At 41.5% G+C, this 26735-nt stretch overlaps 1 protein-coding gene across 4 annotated transcripts; it reads left to right on the plus strand.

The window, feature by feature from the left end:
* The first annotated feature begins 11 nt into the window (after positions 1-11).
* Positions 12-26735, plus strand: GVQW3 (GVQW motif containing 3). Of its 4 annotated transcripts, none has more exons than XR_010383425.1 (3): positions 12-5569; positions 21672-21812; positions 24876-26735. XR_010383425.1 is itself a non-coding variant. In XM_064492731.1 (2 exons), the coding sequence occupies exons 1-2, from the start codon at positions 727-729 to the stop codon at positions 5490-5492; spliced, it is 522 nt and encodes a 173-aa protein (XP_064348801.1). In that variant the 5' UTR covers positions 12-726; the 3' UTR covers positions 5493-6334. The 4 variants fall into 4 exon arrangements, 1 of the variants encoding a protein (XP_064348801.1); XR_010383427.1 differs by lacking the exons at positions 21672-21812; positions 24876-26735 and adding an exon at positions 10589-11036 and having other exon boundaries at positions 12-1191; positions 5436-5569; XR_010383426.1 differs by lacking the exons at positions 21672-21812; positions 24876-26735 and adding an exon at positions 7442-10130.

A 26735-nucleotide genomic window follows, 5' to 3' on the forward strand; every position in this document is an offset into this window, starting at 1 on the left:
CCCGGGACGCTGCCGCCTCCTTCCCACAATGCACCCTGGCGCCCGGGGGTGCCCTCTCTTCCCTCAGCCTTCCTTCCCCGCCCCCTCCTTTCCGCCGACTTCTGCGCGGGCGGGCACGCGCAAGGAAGCGCGCTTGCTCGGGTGTGGCGAGGCGGAGGCGGGGCCTGGCGTGGGTTGCCGCAGTGCGCCTGCGCACGGCCTACCCAGGATGGGAGGGAATGGCGCATGCGGGCGTGTCTCCCGGGACTCTACAGCAGGCGAACCCCCGGCTCCTCCGGTAGGTTTGGCGTGCGCGGCTTTCCGCAGATCTGGAGCGAGCTTGCACGTTGTATCATCGGTGCATCGCTTCTTGCTTGCTTAAGTTGCCACCGCATAGGCTTCTGCTGCAGAAATCGCCATAGACTTTTAAGGGCCGCGGAACCGGACTACCTTGGTGACTCATTTGCACACCCCCAGCATATCTGCGTGCATTAGTTGGACGCAGACGTAAGTTGTTGGAGATTTCATTATCCCCAGCTTTGCAGCCACTCTCTGGCCCCCGCATCAGCTTCTAGACTGGAAGCCGAGGGGCTAAAACTCAGAAAAGCAATGACTCTTCCGTGATGAGGCTTCCAGAGGAGCAAGAATAGCGACATGATTCCACCTGCAGCCCTCTAGAGAATAGTTCTCCTGTCTTCCCCTCACAGTAGTGGACTTTTAACGTTCTTGTATTGTTTAAGTGATAAAATGAGCGACCGCTATCTAGAACAAAGGATTAGTATCAAATTCTGCGTGAAATTGAACAAGTCTGCAAGTGAGACCCACCATCTTTTAAAAGAAGCTTATGGGAATGAAGTCATGTCAAGGGCCAGAGTCTTTGACTGGCACAAGAGGTTTAAAGAAGGGCGGGAAGATGTTCGAGATGATGCCCGAAGTGGTCGTCCAGTCACCCACCGGACGGATGAAAACATCCAGAAGGTCAAGGACTTGGTTTGTTCAAATAGGCAGTTAACTGTGAGGATGATGGCTGAAGAGTTAAATTTAGATAAAGAAACCGTTAGACTCATCCTGAAAGAAAACTTGAATATGAAGAAAGTTTCCGCAAAAGTTGCATCGGGTATTTTAAAGGATGAACCTAAACCTCGAAAACTTGACTTTCGGTCTGATCTTTCAAAGGAAACTAAGAAAAAGAGCTCATGTGTGAGGAGAAAGGTAACAAGTTCTGAAACGTGGAGTCATCTCCAGTGCGAAGCTGCTGGGGAAATAACTGTGCCTGTATCCCATCCCAAAATCCATCATCCTGCCAGCCAGCTGCTGCAGGCTTCATCTTCAACAAGCCTTCCCGCCAGGGCAGCTCAGGATTGGTTCACTCCGTGGTGAAAGGAATGTGGGGTGGCCCCACCCCACCTAGAAAGCTGCCTCACACTTAGGCACCTTCATTTGCTGCTCATCTATTTTCAGCTTCTTTACCACTCCTCCCTCTTCCCTCCATGTTATGGCCCTCCTGTTCACTCTTTGCTGGACTCGGGCCATCTTCCTTGCTGTTCTCCACACTTTGAAGAACTTTTGGCTGTTGACTTCTGGTCCTTGCTTGTACTTAATTTTTTTTTAATTTTTTAATTTTTTATTTTATTTTTTTTATTATTTTTTTTTGTTTGTTTAACAAGTTTGGATCTCTTCACTGTCCAGACCTTAGTTTGTTATGGCTGTCCTCTTCCTTTGTTCTCAATATTCTGCCTCAGGGGATCATACCAATGAAAGGTGGGAGCAGGACCTTTTGGAGTCTCTGTGCACAGGGAGGCATACTCTTCTGGGAGGACCCAAAAGAAAGCCTACAGTTCCAGCCTGCTCCACAGTCAGGGCCTGAGGTATGGTACAGAAAGCAGTGGCATGCTGACATAGGGAGCAATGCTAAGAGCAGATGCAGCCCAAATGACTCTGGGAGCCCCCAGAACTCAGGGTTGGCCACCCCTTACTGATCTCACAGACCTACCCCGACAGAAGTGCTAGGTTTGTTCATTCTAGTCTTGCACTTTGGACCCCCAAGACTCATTTGGGTGTATCCCCTCTGCTGGAGGGGAAGGATCTGGCCCCAGAAAATGTAAACCAGGGGATTTGGGCCCAGGCTGTGATGTATGAGGAGAAAGACTAACACCCTAGACCTTGAATTAAGGGAGCTCACTGCCTACGTGCTGGTGCCCACACAGCAGCCTGTTTTTGGTAACTCACATCAACATTGTCAGGTGTTTTTCTGAGCACTGACAGTTTTTAGAACACTGCTGAGCATTGACAGTGTGAGGCTGTGAAATAAGATTACCAAGGGCTGGGTAGACTTCATGGATGATGTGGTTCCTAGACTGGATCCATAAGGAAGGATGAGGCTAGGGGGCTAGGAAATTAGGGAAGCTTCCCAGGCAGGTGGAACAGTGTGAGGCTGCAAACCTGCCTCAGCAGGAAAATGATGGCACTATTGGCTGAAATAGCAAAATCTAAAGAGGAAGATAATGGTGTTGCAGAAGGTGAACAGTTTGGAGTAATTTGCTTCCACTCTTCTGCCGCCAACTCTATGCTAGTAGTTTATAAATTGCTTCCCCCTGAGTCTGTGGATAGGTTTATAATAACCACTTATTTGATTATCTAATTCTCTCATCAAACCCTCAAAAAGCATTCTCTACTGGTTCAAAATCCTTTATCTCTCCCTGGCTCTCTGCCAGGATTTATGGAATGAAACTTTTCGCAAGTGGGTTCCAAGTAATACCACATAGACTAGAAACATCTTAGAATGCCTAATGGAGGGGGGTGTGTGTGTGTTGGGTGGGGGTGGGGGTGGAAGATGGTTAGTAACAGCATTTCGCAGGATTGGCCAATGTCTATGTTTTAACCCAAGGATTTTTACATGTAGCAGCTCCTATTTAACTGGTAAGTTAGTAAAAAATATTGGTTGATCATAGAGGCCCAACATTTATTCAGCAAGTTATTCTTAGTTCTGTTCTTTCACTATCTCTATTGCCTTCAAAAAATTACTAATACCTGTCAGCTTTGATGTTCCCTGAAACCTAGAGCTTATCCCACAAATAGAAGATACTGTGCAAGAAAACTCAAACCAACAATGGCTCACAGACTTCTGCCTACTTAGCAATTTGTAGATATTTCATCTCAATTCTTACATCTTCCTACATCAGATGAGGCCCTGGGTTCCCCACTGCTGAAAGCCCTCATGGCTGGCAGCTTTGTGGCTGAACATAATAATCGTCACTCAGCCCGGGGGGAAGCGGAGGGGTAACTGTTGCAGAATTGTATGCTCCTACGCCTTGAGCAAGTTCCCACAACAGTACCTATAGGCATTATCTCCAATCTTTGATAACACAGAGGCCCTGAAAGAATTTATTTCTGGATCTATTCCTGTCCTGTGAACAGAGCTGGAGTGACCCTTCCAAAGATACTAGACCAAGACCATGCTGGAGGGTAGGGTACCAGAAGCAATGTTGTCCCAGACAGGGTTTGGACACAAAGCAACTGGAAGCAGGTAATCAGAAGGGTGAATTTAAATTGTTCCAAGTAGCCATAATGAAAAAGACTTAGTTTATTACCTTAAATCATGCCCTGTGTGGTAGTCAGGTCACACTTCTACCTGAACCCATTATCCATTTTGCTTCCCAGAAAATATTCAATGAGATGATAATACACCCTAAGAAGCCTCAAGTTTGAGAGAAATTAAAAATACTCATTCAAAGCAGTCCATTCACATGTGGCTGCTCGGAATCTCTCCACCCCAGGTTAGAGCATGATCTCCATATGCCCAAACAAGAGAGTTCTGTAACAGTACCCCGTATGTGCCCAACACCCAAATCCATTTTATTTCTGACCCTTTATTTTGCCAGCATCTTGCTCCCTAGACCTCTAGAGTGTCTAATCCTGTAATCTCAGGGATCTACCCATCATCATGCCTCAGGCCCTTGTCCTTGGCTTTTTCAGATATCACACGGTTTATTCTTAACTGGTTTGTTCTTGTTCCTCTGTTTCCCTGAGCTTTGTTTTCTAGTTCTAGACCACACTCTCCAATAGCTGCTTTTGGCCACTTGGGTGTGCTGATCTTGAATTGCCCTTTTGCCTGTGATTTTCCACTCAACTGCAACTCCTCTCCTGGTTTCCGTGTCCCTCTCCCGACTCCCCACTTAGGCCCTATAGTCTTGACTACGGAAATTGTCTGCTCCATTGCTGGCCCCGGTTGCCTTCCTGTCCTTAAAAAGTAGGGTGGGATAACATAGGGGAATGTGTTCATGTTTTTTATTATTATTATTATTTTTTTAATGGAGGTATTGGGAATCAAACCCAAAACCTCGTGCATGCTAAGCACTCTATCACTGAGCCATACCCACCCCTCCTTGTTTTATTATTATTATTATTATTATTATTATTATTATTATTATTATTATTATTATTATTATTAGACACATAGAGAAGGAACAAAAATCTCCCTTTCACCCTTAGCCACCAGGGACTCCACTCCCCAGAGGTAACCATTATTACTAATTTCTTGAGGCAATTTGGTTACCTCTGGTCCTCAGGAGTCATGAAAGTTTTTCAGAGATATAATATCCAAATCCCATTCTCCCAGCAACTGTATTTACCCTGGCGGAAGAAGCTCCATCTAACCATAGGAGATGAAGCCTGGCTCCCTGTAGGGCATCTGGAGGAGCGCTGGCTCTCTGCAGACCTTTACCATAAATCTCAAGCTCAACACACAGTCAAGGAATCTCTGGCTTTCAGGCTGATCTTCCTCTTCCCCATTCTGGTTCACAAACCACAGGGAATGTTATATACCACAGCTGGGAGTTCTGGGGGGAATAAGCACCTTCCAGGGCAGATCATCCCATCATTGAGTTTATCCAATCCTTTCTCTACCCATTACCCCACCTTCCACCTGTCCCACTGTTAGTGGTCTAAACCAGAATAAAATGTTTACCAATCTTTGATTTCAAAAAACATATGGATAGTTCTCCAGTCTTCTGAATTCTGCCCCTGGCTCTGAGTTCTTACTGAAATCTTGTTGTTTGCCAAGAATGTGTACCCGGGGCCTGCTTTCCAGAGTCTTCCTTTCAGATCCATTTCTTAGAGTTCAGAGTTGCCATTGGAGATGGCTGGATAAATCTGGATGCTAAATGACTTGAGGATGTGTACTAAAGGAACAGGGTACTGTTGGGATTGTCACCGTATCACATGTCCTGGTCAGCCAACTTGCTGTTTGCAGACATCATTGCCAGTAAGTCTCATTAGGCTCCTTGGAATTGGTCATTATGTCCTATGTGGCTCAGTTAGTAAGAGTCTTTTTGCTGCTGGAATTGTATATGTAACCCTGCGTTCTCCAACTGCTTCTTAGTTGGAGCAGTCCTCTAAGATTTTACCAAAGTCTCACACCCTATCTGAGGCCGCTTTCTTGTATTTATGTTCTCTAGTCTCTGCCTTATCAGATCCTTGCAAATGCTGTCCCAGTTGCATCACCCTTCTCCTAGTATTAATAACCAGAGACAAAAAATCTTCGGTGGGAAACTTCAGTATCTCCAAGGACCCACTTGGATTTAGTGAAGAGGTGAGCAAACTTCTTATGTAAAGGAAATGTCTTAGGCAGTATGGGCCATACAGTGTCTGTTATAAGTTCTCAGCATTTTAATGCAAAAGCAGGCATAGCTAATATGGAAACAGATGAGCATGGCTGTGTCCTAATAAAACTTTGTTTATGAATACTGGGGTTTAAATTTCATATAGTTTTTGCATGTCACAAAATTTTTTTTCAACTGTTAAAAATATTTTTTGAAAACATTCTTAGCTTGCAGGTCATAGAAAAACAGATGATGGGCCAGATTTTGCCCAAGGACCGTAGTTTGTTGACACCTGGTCTAGTGTGTATAAAGTGTGTTTATAAAAATGACAGATGATTGATCCTTTTCCACTGATGACATTTAATGCTAAATTGATCTGGCAGTGTCTGACAATTTGGTACTATAGAAATTGTAGTATATTAAAGGGAATCCTTATAGGGCCGGGAGAGTGAACTAGAACTAAATGGAAGACTATTTCACCTTGACCATATTCTGAGCCACAAAATAAGTTTTGTGCTATTTTTGCCTAAAAATGATATTACATAAGCTACTACCTAAAGTATGCCTTTGTAATATCTCAAAAACAATTTTGGCAATAGTGAAAATGATGCCAAGTTACAACCTGTGATAACAGAATGAATTGAAGGTAGTTCCAAAATTGCCTTGACAATGGGCAGCATTTGAGTAAGTTTGTTATTACCTGTGAAAGTGACTACTATGGAGGTGACGAAACTCATTGATTTATATTTTTTGGATGCTTGTATATACATATACATACTATACATGTATATATATATATATTTGTATATATATACATATATAGTATGTATATATATATTTGTGTATATATATACACATATATAGTATGTATATATATATTTGTGTATATATATACACATATATAGTATGTATATATATATATATATTTGCAACTTGTGCCAAACTATGTCCTGTTAGATGTGTTTACTTGTTTTTCTCCTAAAGAGAGCCATTTTGTGTCACCTTCATTTAAATTGATTTTCCAAAGTTGAAATAGAATCTCAGGATTGAACAGACCTGTACAAGGGTGTTTCATCCAGCCAGTCATGTGTCCCTTGACTCCAGGAGTGACTGAATCCTACAGCTGCTGAAAAACTGCATCTGAAAGAAGATTCTGTGTTAATTCAGCAAGTTTTTATTGAGTGGCTGTATGTGCCAGACACTGTCCTGTGTGCTGGGGTATAGCAGGGGACCAAGCAGATACAGACCTTAGATTTGACGGTTTCAAATCTAATTATGTTGCTCCTCACTCTTATAAATCTTCAGTTGCATGTGCTCACACTAACTCATTTTTAATTGCGTACCTGGCAATAGATATGACCTTTGCCACAGGCCTCTCTGCTGTGGTCATGATGCCTCTCCAACTGCATTAATAATTTAAGGACTATATGTTTCACTTACATTTTATTATCCTTTGGACCAGTCTATATTGGTAGAAAAACACACTGGCAGTGTTGAAAGTGTAAATTGGCAACAGCTTTCTGAAAAGCAATTTGGCAGTATCTATCAGGACCTTTAAAAATGTTCATATCTTCTGATCCTTTAATTCTACTTCTGGGACTCTGTCCTAAAGAAATAGTCTAAAATGTGGGCAAAATTTATGCTTAACAATCTAGAAGTCCAACAGTAGAAAATTGATTAAGTAAATCGCAGTATGACTATACAATATAGGCTGTTATGCAGTCATTATAATTAATGCTTCTGAAGTGTTAAAACAGCATGGCAAAATGCTTATTATAATGTTAAGTGAAAAGAATGTTATACAGAATTATACACATAAATCCAAAAATATTTCTCTAAAATATTATTGGTTTTATTATCAGAATAAAACAATAGCACCAAAAGTTGGCAATGGAGAGAATGGGGCCAAACCACTAATTTGGCCCAGAAACAATTAGCTGACTGGGTCAACATGGAGACTGCATGATACTACTATGTTGGTAGCAGGAATGGGACAGAAAGGAAAAGGGCCTTCCTGAAAGGAGAGGGCTATGTGACCAGAATCCCTGCAAAAAAAAACTCAAGTGTTATAAGAAGATACCACGCATGGTATGAGAAGACACCACAGGTGGCATGTTCCTGCTACGTGGTCCTAGGGAGGTAAAGGAGCACGTGTGGTTCAAGTATATTCTGACAAATGGGAAAGGATTTGAAATACTCTCCTGGGTAAAATTAACCTTGTTCTTGCATTCTCTCATACAAAATGAATATTCCTGAGATGGATTTTATTGCAACTGACTTTCTGAAGAATCCTTGAGCCTTCCATATAATTTCTTTAGGATAGGAATGGCTTTCAATGTACCAAGTCTACCTCCTCCCATAGTGAAACATTCAAACAACATGGTATACACGGGAATACTTGGTATTCCATACTGAGGATGCCACAAGCATATCAGTAGTCACCTTAGTATTGTAACTTGCAAAACTCTTAAGGTTTGCAAATGTTATTTTGTTGGTGTCCAGAATGACTGTGCTTTTATTTATATCTGAAAAGTAGTCATGTCACGGGATTTTAAAGTGAGAAATGATGTAGATAATGCCTATCTATCCATAGATGAAATTGTTGTTGGGAAAATGTTTCTTTCACCATTACTTTAGCAAAATGTTTATCATTAAAATGCCAAATATATCTCCTCAGTGGAATTTCAGACTTTCCAAGGAGTACACAGGTAAATACATGTTTTACAGGCATGTAGGTTATAGGCTTGTTGAGCTAGAAGAGTCCTTCAAGGTCTGAATCTCTTGGTCTATAGAAAGAACAAAAGAGTGAGATTGGGGTTTTAATCCTGCTCCTTAACAAGCCATGTGACTTTGGGCAGTTCATTTGTACCTGTGGAACACTTCAGGTTACTCGTCTATGAAAGGGGAATAATAAAACCTGTCTCATGGAGTTGTTCATTTTGTCCTTTCAACAAATGTTTATTGATTGCTTATATGTGGCTGACCTATTCTACACACTGAGGATATAACAGTGAACAAGATTTAAAAAAAGTTCTTCTTGAGCTTACATTTAAGTGTGGAAGACAGACAAGAAATAAGACAGATGTATGTTAGATAGTGATTATTAGATGTGAGGCTTGCATTAAAATAATGTATATGAGGTGACCAGCACAAACTCTGGCGTGTAGTAAGTATTCAATAGATAGTAATTCCCTTTGCTTCTTCAGTCTTCCTAACAGCTCCTGAGTTAGTCTACAGCATGGTAGTGATCAGCAGAAGGCCTGACTCCTTGCCTTCAACTTCTCACCAGTTAATAAGGCCTAAACCTATTTTGTTTAAGATGACAAAAGTATTCTTACCGGTGTGTTTTGCACTTTCTATATGGCAGATTAATAAAGGCGGTGCCTAAACACTGTTGATAAATGGCCTTTTCTGAAGCCAGTTGGCAAAGGCCCCTGCCTGGAGCTAGATGGCATCCAACCACAAGGACAAATGCATGATTTCTTTGCTGTTTAAGCTGAACAGACCAGGAAACTGTACTGGCTGCTTCTCTTAAAAGATGTGTGACCTGTGTCCTGTTCCAAACACAAGAACTGGGCAAAGTTTGCATTATTTCTGGGAGACCAGGGCATTGACTAAAAGCCAGGAAAAAGAGGGTTTAATGCTTGTGGTTGCTATATATTTTTGCCCATTGTAGAAAATTTGGGCAGTTCAGAAATGTTTAAAGAAGCCAAAAGTTCAGCATTTCACCAGACCCATCTCTCTGCCTCAGCTTCATCCTCCAGAAACATCCAGTGAATAGTCATTTGCTGAATTCCCTCTTTAGACCATCACAGTTGGGACGATTGTGGGAATGAGAAAGTGGAGCATAAGGAGGCAAAATACACAAAGCAGTGGTAACTGGCCTGCTGGCCTGGCCATCCCTCGCTCCTCTTATTAAAAGGGCCCTGAGTTCTGTCCTCAAGGATTCAGTCAGTGCAGTGTTAGCTCACAGAAGAAAGTGGACATGAGGCTGTAGGCCAGTACCCCTGTACCTTATTTTAAGGACTTAATAAGTGAAAATTCAGAATTACAACCCAGATAGATAAGGAAATGGGCCCAGGGAGGTTGAGTGAATTTTCTTGAATCACACATCTAAGTGGTGGGAAAGCCAGGATAATAATGAAGGACCTTGAATTTCACTCAGTCCAGTGATTTTTTTTTCCATTATTCTGTTGGTAATAATTTCCTTTACTAAATTGTGCATTCTTAAGATAACTTTAAAATAATGGTCACCTTGGCATTTGATAAACATGATTTACCAACAATTGATTCACATGCAATTTGGAGGGAATGTATTTATGGCAAAGAAGGTGATGCAAAAGTTTTTCCAAGATCCCTGGGGTGCCCAGGCCCCTGGTCCTTCTCCCAGAGGTGTGTATTCATAAGTAAATGTTGGCATTCTGTCATTCATTTTTTTCCAGATGTTCTTCCCAAGTAGTGTGTTATGTCTTGTGTTTTTAATATTTCTCGTATACATTTAAAAAAATCTGGGCACATAAATCCTAATAAAGTTCTCAGCTATCTCCTCTATGCTGTCTCAAATTTCTGGGTATGTTTATATTTATGACAATGTCTGAAGGTATGAATACTATCACATCATTAGGGCTTATATTACTAAATCCTAGGCTTGTGTTTCTAGATGTTCTGAAAATTCTTTACACTTCACTTGTAAATGCCACTGTACTGTGCCATGACATTTCCATAGTAACATATATTTCAAACAGGAAAACAGAGGAAGCCCGAGGAAAAGGGATGTAGGTTTCAAATAACAACAACAACAAAAATTAAAAATAGAATACATAAGACAAGGAGTGTAAATTCTGGTTTGATGTCCCCTGAGAACAGAATATCTTGCAGACCTGCCTTAGGGACTGGCAATATCCACCACCCACCAAGTGGCCCAATCTTGGAGTCACACATCCTTTGACCCTCACATCCAGTCAGGTCCATGTCATTCCTCTAACATTTCTTAATGTCGCCTACTGCAGCCAGCCAGTCACCCACCTGTCACCTCACTGTCCTGAAGTCCACCTACGCTGCTGTGCATGCGCTGTTTAGTTTGGAGTTTGCTGAAAACTGGAGGCCTTTTGACACCAGCTTTTTGAGCTTGTTCAAGTCACACCCTCTGCCTGGAATCCATTCCTGCTGCCATCCATCTGGCAAACTCCTACTCAACACTCAAGCCTCAGCCTTACCGTTGCTGCTCTCCATCCCCCACTTCTCAGTAAAGCAGCCCCCAATGTACAATGCCCAGTCTTACATCAAGGAAGCTAAAACACTTAACTGAACTTAATTGTTTGCAGAATGTTTTTCCTCCCCTACCAAACCATGAACTCAAAAGCCAAGACCTCATCTGATTTCTCTCTCCATTCCCTCCATTCAGAATAAAGCTTGCCTAGAACTGTTCAATAAATGTTTGATAGATGAATGAAAGAACAGACTTTTATGGAAATTGCTTTTTAAAATCTGTGATTAAATTCACCAGGTTAACCATTTTAAAGTGGCATTTAGTCTTAGTGGCATTTAGCACATTCACAGTGCTGTGCAACCATTACCTCTCTAGTTCCAGAACATTTTCATCACTCCAGGAGGAAACTTTGAATCCATCGAGCAGTCACTCTCCATTCATCCCTTACCCCCCAGCCCCTGGCAACCAATCACCTTTCTGTCTCTCTGAATTTGCCTGTTCTGGACATTTCATATACATGGAATCATGCAATATGTAACCTTTGTGTCTGGCTCCTTTCACTTAGCATAATGTTTTCAAGGTTCATCCATGTCATAACATGTGTTAGTACTTCATTACCTTTTAGGGCTGAATAATAGTCTATTGTACTGATATACCACAGCTTGTTTATCTGTTCATTCACTGATGGACATTTAGCTCGTCTCCACTTTTTGACTATTATGAATAGTGCTGCTATGAACATGCATGTACAAGTTTTTGTTTAAACATCTGTTTTTAATTCTCTTGAGTATTTACCTAGGAATGGAACTGCTGGGTAATATGGTTTTATATGTTTAACTTATTGAGGAACCACCAGACTATTTTCCACAATGATTGCTCCATTTTACTTTCCCGCCAACAATGTATGAGGTGAGGATTCCAATTTCTCCACATTGTCTCCAGCACTTTTCTTTTCTTTTCTTTTCTTTTCTTTTTTCACCATATCCATCCTAATGAGTATGAAGTGGTATCTTTCTGTGGGTTTTTTTTTAATATCATCCATGTCTCCATTTAACAATTTCACTCTTTTCTCTAGCTTCTTGATCACATGGAATATAGTCATAACTATTTTAATATCCTTATCTGTCCCTTCTACCTATCTTGGTCAGGTTTAATTGACTGATTCTTTTTTCATTATGGCTCCTTCTACATGGGCCCTTTGGCTTTTTAGAAAGAGCTTTTGGCTATTACTTTTAAGCTTTGTTAGGTGGGACCAGAGCAAACATTAGCCTAGGGCTAATTTTGCCCCATTATTGTGGCAAAGCCCATCTGATGTCTTGTGAAATATTCCTTGCCACTCTGAATGTTGGGAACTGTTGGGAACAGGAAGTGGACCTATGTGACCTCCAAGAATTGTTCCTTCTAATTCTTTTGGATGGTTCTTTTTCTTACCTCAGGTAGTTTCATCACGGACGCTGAAGACTCGAGGGGGGCCCTTAGCAGATAGCCAGAGCTTCCTTTTTGTGCAGCTTTCTTCTCTTTGACATTCTTCCCCGTGAACTAGTGCCACCTTGACCACCCCAGATTGCTCACTCCATCTCTTCAACCCGGGGAAACTATTAGGCTCTGCCTGGGTTTACTCTCTTGGTACCATGGCCTGGAAATTCTCTCTAGGAGATAAGCAGGGACAATCACAGAGCTTACCTCATTTATTTCCTATATCTCAGGGATCACTGTCTTTAGTTGCCTGATATCCAATGTCTTAAAAATCATTGTTTCATATGTTTTGTCCAGATTTTTAGCCGCTTCAAGAGAGAAGGTAAATCTAATCCCTGTTCATACATCTTGGACAGAAGCAACGGTATAAACATAGGAAATTAATAGAGCTATTGGTTATGATTAGCACACAGACATGCATATCATAAGACTTAAAAAGCTAATATCATATAGTTGTTAAGAGTATGAACTCTGGGACAAGACTGCCTGGATTCTGGCTTTCCATCTTGCTAGCTGTATATGCTGGGCCAGTTACGTAACCTTTCTGGGCCTCAATTTCCTCATCTTTAAATGGGAATCGTAATGGTCCTATCTCATTGGAATGAGATGAGGGTTAAATAGATTAATCAATCTAAAGCATTTTGAACAGTGTGTGGTTCAGAGCAAGCACTCAATAAATATTAGCTATTAGTATTCTGTATACAGTAGTCCCTCCCTTATTTTCAGGGGATACATTTCATAATGCCAGTGGATGTTTGAAACCAAGGATAAACTGAACCCTATACATACTATGTTTTTTCCTATACTACATACTTATGACAAAGTTTAATAAATTAGGCACAGAAAAGATTAACAACAATAACTAATAACAAAATAGGACAATTATAATGATTTACTGTAATAGAAATTATGCCAGTGTGGTCTTTCTCAAAACATCTTATTGTACTGTACTCACCTCACTTCTTCTTGTGAAGATGTGAGATGGTAAATTTTCTATGTGATGAGATGAAGTGAGGTGAGTGTCAAACATTGTGATGTATCATTAGGCTACCATTGACCTGATGTATTGATGAGGGTCATCTGCTGCGGGTCAATTGCACCATTGAGAACCATGACAATGTTTATGGTTGGATTTCAGGAGCAGACAACGTCAATGGTTGGGGATCATGGATGGGACAGACCAGGCAGCGTGAGGTTTCATCATGTTACTCAGAACAGTGAGCAATTTAAAACTTAGGAGTTGTTTATTTCTAGAATCTCCCATGTAGTATTTTCTGACCTTAGCTGACCACAGGTAACTAAAACTGTGGAAAGAAAAACAGCGGGTAAGGGGAGACTACTGTACTTTTTATAAGTAGCCAGCAAATTTGGCTGTGAGTTCCCTAGTGACCCTAGCAAAGTGGAAATATCAGTTACATGATTTAGTGTCCATAAAATATGTATGAACTGGTTGTGAAAGAGAAGTACAGACTTCAGAATATTTCCTCCCAAGTTTCCTCATAAAGAGGATATTGTATGTGCCTGGAATAATATCCCAGCCAGAGGGAGTTTCCCAGGATTTTGTCTCTACCATCCCTCCAAATAACTGATAGCTTCACATCAGAGCTCAGTTCAGTGAAAGTGATTCCACTGTGACTGAAATATTGCAGTAACTTTTGCCTGGCTTAAACCGAAGATAAAAATTTATAGTGTCCACGTGGAACTACTGAACCACACGCCATTTGGGCAATTCTCCATAAGTATAAGGGAGTCAATTAGGAGCCAATTACAATGGTTCAGGCAAGACAACTAAAGCCTGAGGCAAAGAACTAGCTCCAGGATGAAAGTGTGTTGCAGGGAACCAGCCCACTGAACAGTGAGAATCCACAAAGCTCAGCAACTGACTCCGCGTATACCTGCAGGGAGGAGGAACTTCCGAGGCCCAGGAACAAAAGTGTGGAAAGACGGAAAGAAAAATGATCTTCGTGTTGTTCAAATCTTCTATAGCCTTACAAGTATTTTGTCTTCTTACTCTTAACAGCTGCTGAAGGAGATGTGACGAAATCTCCCACTATGTGGATCTGTCCATTTCTCCTTGTAATTCTGTCTTATATGTTTGGAGGCAATGTTTCCAGTTGGTACAAACATGTTTTGGGTCATTATATCTTCCTGGTGAACTATCCCGTTTATCATTAAAGCATATGAGTCTATCCTTAGTAATGCTTTTTGACTTAAAATCTACTCTTCTTGCATTATTTCACTTAGTATTTGTTTAGTATATTTCTCCCATCCTTTTAACATTTCTGTATTATTATCTTTTTTATACTAATTTTTGCTTTCTTTTTAAAATGTGTTTATTTATTTATTTAATGGAGGTACTGGGGATTGAACCCAGGACCTTGTGCATGCTAAGCATACACTACCACTGAGCTATACCCTCCTGCCTTGTTTGTTTATTTTTTTTAACCTATTTGCCATGTGTTTTATTGGCTTTATTCTCTCATCCTGCCCTCTTTTAATTGGTTGTTTTCTTTACTTCCTTTTTAGTCTCACTAGTGGTTTGGAAGTTACACATTCTAATTGTATTCTTTCAGGGGTGTTCTTAGGTTATTAATGTGCATACTTGACCCAACATTGTTAAGTTAGTCACTATCTCTAGTTCATTGTGAAGATTTCAGGAGCCTTAGAATTCCTTAATTCTAATCTCCACCTCCTATCTTCCAAGTAATTTGGCTTTTAGTATTTTAGTTCCAACTTACTTTTAACCACTCACCCCCTTTTATTAGACATTTTAACAGCCAGTATTTATTTAGATTTACAAACCTGCACACCAACTTCTTTGTCAACCCTTCTTTAGTCCTTTCTTTTTATTAAAATGTAAGTCATGTACAATAAAGCTCACCCTTTTAAAGTATACAATTCAGCAGTTTTTAGCATATCCACAAAACTGTGCAGCCATCACCACTATCTAATTTTAGAACATTTTCATTATCCCCCAAAGAAACCCCATACCCATTATCAGTCACTCCCCATTCCTCCTTCCCTAGCCCCTAGCAACCGTGACTCTATGTTGTGTCTCTATATGGATTTGCCTATTCTGGATATTTCATATAAATGGAGTCATATAATATTTGGCTTTTTGTATCTGGCTTCTTTCACTTAGCATGTTTTCAAGGTTCATCCATGTTGGAACATGTATCAGTACTTCAATGCTTCTTATGCCTAAATAATATTCCATTGTATGGATAAATCACATTTTATTTATCTATTCATTAGTTGGTGAACATCTGAGTTATTTCCACTTTTTGGCTGTTATACATAATGCTGCTATGAACATTTGTGTACAAGCATTTTTGTGGACATATGTTTTCAGTTCTCTTGGATATATACCCACCAGTGGAAACCATTATTTCTTATACTCAGTGGTGTGCTGATAGATATTTAACAACCAGTTTCACGTGGTAGGGGTATGGGAGCCCTGGTTTGTAGCATTTGTTGATCTCTGGAATACAAATGCTCAAGTTACCAAGGTGACATCACTCAGATTTAAGGATGGGAAAAGAGGCACAGCAGCACACTGTTCTGTAGTATTTCTACCATATAGATGCAGGAGGTAGAAATAATCCCAAGAGCATAGATAATAGCAAAACTGTAGTAGAATAATTAAGCAGTGATATATTGTGAGGATTTATTTTACCTTTATTTTAAAAATAATTCATATAATTGTAAGTTAACAGGTTTTAGTTTTTAGCAATAACTATGTTTAGCAACTAGTTCTCAAAATTCCTGAGATTTTAAGTCGGCTCTTTGGGCTAATGTGAGCTGCCTTGAGAACCTCACTTGCACTCTTCTCCTTACATCTAACTTATTTTTTCTTAATTTTCTTTTTATTGAAGTATATCCATTAGTATTCTCTAAGCAAGGTTTTGTAAGGTAAACTCATTTTCTTTGCTTGTCTGAAAATTTGGTTATCACTCAAGAATTTAACTGTGGAGAGAAATTCTTCTGGTTTCCATTGCTGCTGATTGGAAGGCTGCTGTGGTAGTTAACGTCCCTTTTGGTAACCTGTCCTTTTCCACTGAGGGCTTTTATATTTTACTCTTTGCCTTGTGTTTTTGCAGTTTCATCACTTTATGACTAGTTATGAAATTGTTGGTACTGTTTCTCTGGAGAACCCTGACTTATATAGCTATAATATTTTTAATAATGATTCTCCGCCATTCCCTCTAGTAAATCTTTCTGGAATTCCTATTAGACATATGCTTGAGGTTCTCTTTTTATCCCTCATATCTCTTAAACTCTTATTCAGGATTTCTATATCTGTCTTTCTTTTTTTACTCCATTTTGAGTGATTTCCTCAAATGTCCCTTCTAATTTGTTTCTTCTTCTTTTTTTAATATTTATTTTTATTGAAGTATAGTCAGTTTACAATGCTATGTCAATTTCTGGTGTACAGCACAATACTTCAGTCATACATGAACATACATATATTCGTTTTCATATTCACTTTAACCATAAGTTACTACAAGATATTGAATATAGTACCTTGTGCTATTCAGTATAAACTTGTTGTTTATCTTCTTCTAATTCATTTTTAATTTCAGTGCCTATGTTTTTCATTTCAATATGTCCTATATGGTTCTTTTTCAAATGTCCCAACTCTTTTCCCTTATACTATTCTTTTCCTTTATTATGGCTTCTGTTGCTTCTCATATCTATTTAATCATCCCAATTCATAGTCTCTTTCAAATGGTTCTGTTTTTACCCTTATCTCTAATTTGTTGTGCTGGTTGACTCTCCATTTTGCACATTTCTTTCCTCATGTGGTTTGTTACCTTTTGTGAGCATCTTCTTCAGGGATTGTTTTTTCTAGTGGATTCTGCAAGCCTTGCCTTTTTAAGTATCCCTGCAGAGCTGTTTTGAATTCATTTCAGCCTAACCTAAGAATTTTAATAGGTCTTACTTCAGCCCTAACCTGAGAATTTTAAGGTCTGGACCAATTTTTATGTTAATTTATCTCAGTAGGGACCTGTACATACAGGTAGAGTAAATTTAAACCTCTACATGCACTTGGCAGAGACTAGGATTTCTGTCTCTCATGAGAGCCATTTCTTCCCTACCCAAGGTCTCTTCAGATATCAAGCTTCCTTGGACTTCTCTAACACTGGGGGACAGTTTTTCCAATCTCCTTTTCATGGAAGGGGGCAGAGTTTCCAATGTCAGGGCTTCATGTCAGGGCTTCCCACTTTCTCTCTGGTCTGGGCCTGAAGCCCCCTCTCCTGCTCCTTAGTGCACACTGGAACCCTGGCCTGCAGCTCTCGGGGTCTACAGCTAAGGGTGAAACCCCTGTGGCTGCTAAGGCGCATCACCTGCACCCTGTTCTCGCTTTGAGTTTTTCATTTCTGATATCCGGGGGTTTCTCTTTATATTTTTCAAATGTGGCAATAAAAACAGAACATGTTTGTTATAGTTCATCCAGCATTTCTATGTATCTGTAGCAGGGGGGTGGGATGGGGAAATCATCTATATTAGGATCGTTGGCCATGTTTCTGGAAGTTCCCAAATCAGAAACAATCATTATGTGAGGAAGACATTTATTGTCTCCATTTCATAGATAAGAAAACTGAGGCTCAGAATGGTTGTCTAAATTGACAGAGCCATGAAACTTTAAATGGGGAAATGGGTTTTGTGTTCAGTCTGTTTGCAAAATCCCATGCAAGATATCTAGGCATTCTAAAGTAAACTTGGTAACTTTGACTTCCCTCCCTGATTAGCATTTATGGATAATTTTGGCATTTTGCTGAAGCAAATACTCTGGAAAAGATTCTCCCTGCTTCCCAGGTAAGGGTGTTTGGGAGAGAATGGGAGGGAATAAAGAAGTAGGTGGTGGAGCTGGACTCTCCCGAGACTGAGAACCCCTGGTGGGAGCATTTGCCTGGGAGGATGTGAAAGCCAGCAGGCATTTCTGCCACCATCCAGAAGCACCCTCAAGCTCACTCATGCAGTGGGCAGTGAAGGGGACATATCAAGTGTCCTGCACATTGTCTTTGGCTTGCCTCTGGAAGAAGGAGGAAGCCCAGGCCATGCAGGGCTTACCTGTAACTTCTGCTGAGTTTGGGGATGTCTCAGCAGAGACTGGCATACTCTGAGACTTCACTTTACTCCTTAGACTGGAGCACCTCTTGCCCTGTGCATCTTTTATAGAGCCTGGCCCTGAGTGGATGCCCTAAAAAGGTACTGTGAATCAATGAGTCTAACTAAGGAAAAAGAAGATACATCAAGTATTTACAGCAGAGGGATCTTAATGAGGTGGATTGGATACACAGGTGATAGGATGGGGACAGAGAGGCATCCCAGAGCTTGAAGCAGGAAACTACTGCTACTGCTATAAGGCAAAGTGGCAGAGAGAGGAGGCAGTGTCACCAGGGGCCAGGGAGACAGGAGACAGAAGCCAGGGGCCAGGTGATCAGAAGCCTGAACCTTAGCAGGCCTATCAGGGGGAGCAGGAGCCATGAGAAATGTGTAGCTAGAAATGCGACCCAAAGCAGATGGGGAGGATAAGAAACATTCTGGCCTCTTCCTCACCCACCCACCTACCCTGAATCTCCTGCTAGGACTTCCCCTTAGCCAAAGTCGGGGCCTGGATTTGCAGCCTGAATTGATCAACCTCCCTGTGTTGCAGAGCAGAGCAGAACGCTGGGGCGTGGGTCTGAGAAAAATAGGCCCAGAATTGGCATGGAAGGAAAGAAGAAAGAGGAAAAGGAAGAAAAGAAGACAAACTCAGGGGACGGTATAGCTCAAGTGACAGAGTGCATGCTTAACCACGCACAAGGTTCTAGGTTCAATCCCCAGAACCTCCCCTAAAATTAAATAAATAAATCTAACTATGCCCCCCCCAAATTTAAAAAAAAAAAGAGAAGAGAAGCCTATAGGTAGCATGTAAGCATTCTAAAATACTTCTTAAATATTGCAATTTAAAAGGATCTTTAGGATAAAAAGTTGCCTTCCTTGCAGGGTTATAAGGATCAAATAACAAAGTGATGTGAAAATTGCTGAAAATTGTCAAGTGCTGCATATATATGAGATGATCATCAATTATATCATTATTTCTCTGGATGGAGGAATTATATTTGAATATGAGTGTTAAATGGAAACATTTTATAGAGCATCTATTATAATGTGGACACTTTTTATGCATGTGTATTAGCCACAAGTAATAATAACTAACACTGACAAACAAATTGGTAGTTACTTTCTGACATAACAAGAATTCCAGAGGTGCTCCTTTGGCTTTTCCATCTTGATTACAAGATAGCTATGATGTCCAACCTTCATCCCCAAGTTCAAGGCAGGAAGAGGTTGGGGTGAGAAGACACTCCAGACTTAGCAAAAGCTCTGCCAGTAACTCCCTGCAAGGTTCTACCTAAATCTCACTGGCCAGAACTGCACCACATAATCACCCTTAAGTATCAGGGAGCTGTGGTGGGAGGTAGCAAGAGAGAAATGGCTTCTGGGTAGCAGAACATCAGGGTTTGCTACATGTATATAAAGCAGAGTAAATGCCAATACGTGTTAGCTATTTTCTGTGTGTGTATGTTATGTCTCAATGTCTGTGTAATTCTACATATTCTCTACTTCTCCTGACAATCCTGTGAAGTAAGATCTTCTACAAATGAGGCCTAACACACAGCTGGTAAAAGGCAGAGCCAGCTCAGACCCAGGTCTTTCTGACTGGAGTCTGAAGGCTCTTTCCATTGCCAGGCCGTGGTCCCTCCTCCCCCTCAACTGGCCCTCTAAGGTCTTGTCTTAGAGTCACATCAGGCCTAAGTGGGCTTGATGAAGAGAGAAAGTGGAACAGCATCAACTCTGAAGTAAGTTGACACCTGTACCTGGAGCTATAATGGAGTAACGATGAAGTCACGAGAGGAGTTTCCATGATTACACATGCTAGACTCATGCCTCCACCTGCGTGTAGCCACTTTGGAATGGTCGTGCTGGGAGGCCTGGCACTTGTTCTGATGATGCCACTACTGCCCAAGAACTCCTGGGGGACTCCCCTTTATAAGTCACAAAAATACCTCAATCTCATTACTGTAATATTACACCTCATTTCTGATCCCAAACCCAGCTGCAGCGCCTCTTCTCATTTACCGTGAGTTCCAAATGGCTTTTGATTGTTGCCAAAAATTAAAAAAAAAAAAAAAAAAAAAAAAAAACCATCCCCCAAAGACAGAATTGTATTGCAGTTTAGATACAAAATAATGGGTTGTCTGCTCTGTGGGGAATTTTCAAGTCAAAATTGTAGAAATGTTTAAAGCAGCAGAAGCACTGTTCAACTAAATATACCCTTGAAGGTTGATATCCTGGAAGAAGACAACTCTAAGTGTGGTTGAATAATTTTTTGCTGCATTTAATAAATATTTCTCACCATGAGGGGCGCTGTGAAAAGAACACTGGACTTGGTAAAGTTTCCAATGTGATAATACTTAATGCGGGTCAGGACACTGTGAGACGGGCACATCATCTGTTGGTGGAATTGTAAATTAGTATCACTTTCTTAGAGCAGTTTGGCAGTGAACATCAATAACCTTTAGATTTTAAACCGGTTGACCAAGAAATTCCATTTCTAGGAATCTTTCTTAAGGAAATAGTCAAAGATGCAAACAAAGATTTATGTATAAGCTGTTCATTTTATTTGTAAAACAGTAAAAAGGAGTAACTAGCCCAAATGTCCCACAATGAGGAAACTGTCAGGTAAATTGTATACTCACTAAATGAAATAATGCAGCCATTTGAAAATGATGTTTCTGAAGAATTGTCAACGATGTTTTTATGTTCACAATAGGATAGGTACTAAAACCAGATTATAAAACCACATGCATTATATAGTCCCATTTTTACTTTCTATATGGTAAACAAAGGCTCAAGATATACTCAAAATATTACCAGTAGTTTTATCTGGGTGATGAAACTACAGGTGATTTTAAATTTTCTTCATTATATTTTTAAATATAAAATTCTTGATCATTATAACTACAAATATTACTTCTATAATTAGAAAAATATGTATGATAAAAATTACTTTCTAAGAAAGAAAGAAATGGGTTTTACTGGGAGAGAAGAGATCTGCTCCCAAGGAGCTGATTGTTTAATGAAGGAAATGAAACACATACACAGATAAATTCATTACAAGGTAATAAGGGCTATAATGGAGATTTTACAAAGTGTGGAGGGGAGAGTTGAAGGTGGGTGAAAAGAGGTAATATTTGTGCAAGGTCTTGAAGGATGAATAGGAGTTCTCTAGAGCTTTGTAAATTGTTAAGCACTGTGTAAGTGTAAGTTAGTTTTTGGCCTTTATTATGACTGTCAAAGCTTACTTCATATAAAGCCCTCTTTCTTGTCTCTTTCCCATGTTCCCTGAGGCCCAGGATCCCTGGGACAGGAAGCAGCAGCAGTTAAACAGTCACACATCAGTGCTCCAGCAAGTGAACTGAGGTGCATCCAACTAAGGAGCAGATCCAGGACCAGAGGACATAAAATTATCTGGGAGCAGGGCCAGGAAGGTGCTGGTGGGTAAACAGTTCGCCCTTATTTGCCACCCTGTGGAAAGGCTGCCTTTGCTTGGGGCCTCCACCCTGAGTTATGCGGCCATCTCCACCTGAGGGATGGTAAAAAATGAGAACGAGCATCATACATCAGTCCATGATTTACATCGGCAGGAAATGGTGTGTTAGATGTCCTTACAACTCCAGACAGGGTGGAGTAGAAAGGAGGGGTATGAGTGAGGAGACCTGCAAGATGATTTGTTTGGGAGGAAGTCTGAGAAGTCCAAGGTAGGAAAAGATTTAAAAGTTGTCTTATTTAATCCTCCTGATCCTTCCCAACATCCCATCACATGATCATCCTTCTTGGCCTTCAAGGCTCAGAGGCCACCTCTGTTACCTCCCACCTCAATTCCTCCAGCCTATGCTTTATGTATTCCTTGTTGTTCAATTTTATGAGAAAAAATAAGCCAATGCCCACTGTGCACCAGGCAGTGTGCTTATGATTCCTTGATTGCAGTATGCCCTCCTGTGCCTCCTGTTGTTTATTTATTTATTTGTGCAACAAACTTGTATCAAACACCTACACTATGCCAGGCAACACAGAGTGGAGAAAAAGATAGCCAAGATCTCATGTTCTCTTGGACTTGCCATTCTAGTGGGGGAGACACACAATGAACAAAGGAATACATAAGAAAATACAAGGTTATAAATATCAAGGGGTCCGCTTTGGGAAAATCTAGGGGAAGAACTTTCCATACAAAGAGAGCAGCTGATTCCAAGATCCTAGGGGATAACTGTTGCTTGTTCTAGGACCAAAAAGAACACGGTGGTATTGTGCATGGAAGACCCTTTTGTGCTTTATCTGCAAATGAAAATCTTCTCATTTTTTAGGACTTGGCTCAAGCATCACCTCTTTGGGCAAATCTACCCTATTTCTTTTCCCTGGGTAGAAGTGACCGCTGTCTCCTTTCCTCCCCATTGACTCAGAGCAGACTTCTCTCAGCACACCTGTAATGATTTGCCATTCTTACAGTACTATAGCATTGCTAGTCCCAAGTGGACCTCAGTCTTGTCAAGAGCAGAGCTTCCTGTCTAAATCCTTAATGCCCAGCACAAAGCCTGGTACAGAGTCTGTGATTGGTAAACATTTGCTCCATGAATACGTGAACTCTCACATAGCACTTTCTCAGAACTGCCCTGGTGACATTTATCCAGAATTAGTAACCCTTTATTGATCAGTGCCAGGCCCTATACTGTATTCCTTCAGTTCTGCTATGTCTTATAAGCCTCATGACCACCACGTGCCATGTTATTTTCCTACTCTGTAGTTAAAACTCAGAGAATGGAGTGACATTGGTGGTGGCTCAGTGATAAGAATCAGGGCTGAGATTTGAACCCAATTCCTCTTGATGCCAATGCTTCATCTACTCTGTAATGCGCCCATCGTGCATTACTTCACCTGTGGACCTGTCCTGTCCTGTCTTTTCTCTTAGATAACGCTTTCCCTGAGGGAGAGGCCTGTTCTTGTCTCTCTTCTGTATCCCCCCCATGACACCAAAACAGTGCTATGTATTTAGGACACACTCAAAATAAATCTCCAAAGGTGGAAAAGAAAGATGAATGTGTGAATGAATACTTCACCCAAAGTGGATCAGCCCCTGACATCAGCTCACAGGATGGTGATGGGCTGGAGGGAGTGATGTTTTTGAGGGGAGGGGCCTTCCCAGATACCTCTGCGTCCATCTGGGAAAGCTGAGTATGCCGTCTCCAAGCTAAAGCACTAATTTCTTAGAAATCACACCTTCCACTCGGTTGTACATCTCAGCAGGCAGACAGGGGCACAGAGGGGAACATGCATGGCTTCCATTGAGTTGGGAAAATGAGGTTAGGTTTCAATTCAGATAGTTATTTGTGTTTTCTGGGTCTGCACGGTCGATAAATTTTCAACGAGCAGTGATTCTGTTCCTCATCTTTCATTGCTTTATGGGACTTCAGGGAATGAAAGCATAACATCCTGCTTTCCCATAAGTTCTCTGGCCGCTACCCTGGCACCAATTAAAGACATGTCCATGCAATTAATCAAAACCAATTTGGAAGCACTCTGGCTCTGCTCCTCTGATGTGCTGCCTGCTCCACATACAGTAGTTCCTCAGCTACAGCGATGAAGCCAGGCACATAGGAGCTTTTGATGAACTGGTTGTGCTGGCCCCAAGTGTTAACTATGTCATCTGACATGACTAATGAGGTTCCCAACTTGATCCGTGTGAGCAGAGCAGCCCTGCTGTCTGGAGGAGGCTTGGTTTCCACAGCCAGCCTGGGGAGAGGCTGCAACGTGCAGGGTACACACTCCATCATGTCAGCTGGAGTCCTGGAGGCCTCTAGTGTTGGAGCTGAGAGTCGTCAACGGGGACGGTGATGGAAACCATGGGCCAGGTTCTGTGCTGGGCACTGGTGGGAAAGTGACCCAATTTAAACTTCTAGCTCAGCCTCCACATTTTACAAACATGGAAACCAAGACCCAGCAAAAGTGACGGGCTTGCCAAAGACCTGAGCTGTGGGGAGAGAAATCAGGGAGAAGGCATGGTTCCTAACTTTGAGAAGCAAGACTCCTAGATGAGTAAATAAAGAGGCATGAGGATAACAACTGGGATGTGATGCAGGTACAACTTCTCAAGGGTTAAACCATGGGCTCCTTTCCTTCATTCTGTGGACATTTATTGAGAGGAGGAGAGTCTGTGTTTTTGTCACCTCTGCAATCCTAAAAGCGTGTGATTTGAAATTAATAGGTCTGGGTTTGAGTCTCCTTTGAGTTGATGTAATCTTGAGCAAATCACTTCATTTTTCTGAGCCTTGGGTTCCCTGGCTGTAATGTTGGGACAAACCAAATATTGCCTACCCAGCCTATGTCCTAGAGTCCTCGTGAGACCCAGCAGAGTTAATGGGTGTGAAGGTATAAGAGTCTATGCACATGTTAGTTATTATTCATATTATTATCCTCTCTAAGGACCCCTGGCTGAAAGCTCCGGAATATGGATCCACAGATAGCTTTAACTCTCTTCCTCTTCCTGCCCCTTTCAAAATGCACAGGGAAGAAATGGACATAAAACCAACTGGTCATCTGCCTACAATCTCAACAGCTTCCCCAGAGAGTCTATGACACAGAAAGAGGAAGAACTCAGCTGTTGTAATTGAATGTCATTCCACACGTTGATTGAGCACCTACCATATGCCAGACGTTGGCCACACTGTGTGGGAATCAGAGTTGGATAAGACATATTCCTTGGCCACCTTGAGAAGCTCACCATTTAGTGGGAGAAACAGACCTGGACATAAATAACTATAACATACTGCAGAAAAACACAATTGCCATAGGAAAGATACAAATCAAGTGCTCTGGGATTCAGAGGAGGGAATGAGTCATTCCCCAAAAGGCGACTGGGAAAAGTTTCATCAAGGAAGTGGTATTAAAGGATGGACAGGGTTGTCAGGAAACACCAGGAAAGGTACTCTAGACTGAAGGAACAGCACGGGCAAACACATGGAATCCTGACAGGAATGGTGATCTACAGGACAGAATAAAGTCGAGTGAGACAGGGAGTGTGAGCATAAACTAAAGAAGACTCTCTGGGCCCCAGCTCTGCACCCCAGGCATGGATGTTGCTGTTTCACGGTTCTCTTTGCAGGCTGAGGTCACCTTGGCCTCTGTCCTTCAATCAGAGAGAATCCTGGATTGGCCCTTCCTCCAGCAAGGCCAAACCCAAGCCCCAGGTGGGAGAGCCAACAATAAAAATGAACAAGGAACAGTGACAGCCATCAGATGCAAAGAGGTCTGGCTGGGAAACCCTGATCACAGCCATACCTCCCCAGCCCCAGTGAGAGCATCACATTAATACAGCAATGACACAAACATCTGAAGCATGATGGCAAAGGACCAGGGGCCTCTTGCCACAGGTCATGCACTACATTTCTCTCCTTCCCTCCTTTGTCCAGAAAAAGCTGACTTCTTTAGGAGTACTGCTGTCAGAATTACTTTAGAAGGCCAGGAGTTGCAGCTGGACTCAAGGCATGACCACAGGCCAACCCAGGGGCTCATATTTTCTCTGTCTTTTCATTTTTCATTGTAAATTTGTTTTTATTGTGCAAATAATACAGTGATAATAATGGAAACCTTGATAACAGGAGAAAGAGGAAAGTGTACCCACTCATACATTATCTGTTTCCATTTCTTCTTGCCCCTTCCTGCTGTTGACTGTGAGCACAACTTTTTTTTGGGGGGGGCAGCTTATATCACTGATACAATTACATATTCTTACTGTTCAGCATTGTATCACACAGCTTTTTCCATTTTGCTACTTACTGCCATTCTCTGGTATCCACACAGTCTTGGCCCCATTTCCCCAAGACTGAAGAAAGATGCTAGGGCCGTGTAAAAGGGATGCCTCTGTAGATGACACAGTCGTTGCTGACACTTGGCGTCATGGTGCAGAGGAAAGCACTGACTGCTCTGCCATCACGTAGACTTGGGTTGGAATCTCAGCTCCTCTTCTTCGAAGCTAAATGGCCCTGGTCAGATCACTCCGTCCCTTTGAGCCTCAGGTCTTTGTAAAATGGGGATGGTATTAGTACCACTCTCATAGGATTGCTACTGCTGTGAGGATTAAGTGAGATACCAAAGGGAAATGCCCCCTAATGGCGGATCCTCTTCTTGAGCCCTTGCTGGGGCTGACCCGGGGCCTACTCTACTTCCTTCACTTCATCTCCTGCCCACGTTGGACCTTCTCCCCTCCCTGGGCCCAGCAGGCCTCCTGAGTGAATCCACCTAAATTCTGACAAGAATACAATATTCTGTGTATTTATTATTCATTGGATGAATGCACCACTTCTTATTTAGGTATTCTCTCTGCTGGAAATTTTGGTTGTTTTCCAATTTTTCACTTTTTCCAATAA

The sequence above is a fragment of the Camelus dromedarius genome, chromosome 12, assembly GCF_036321535.1.
Source record: "Camelus dromedarius isolate mCamDro1 chromosome 12, mCamDro1.pat, whole genome shotgun sequence".
Lineage (NCBI taxonomy): Eukaryota > Metazoa > Chordata > Mammalia > Artiodactyla > Camelidae > Camelus > Camelus dromedarius.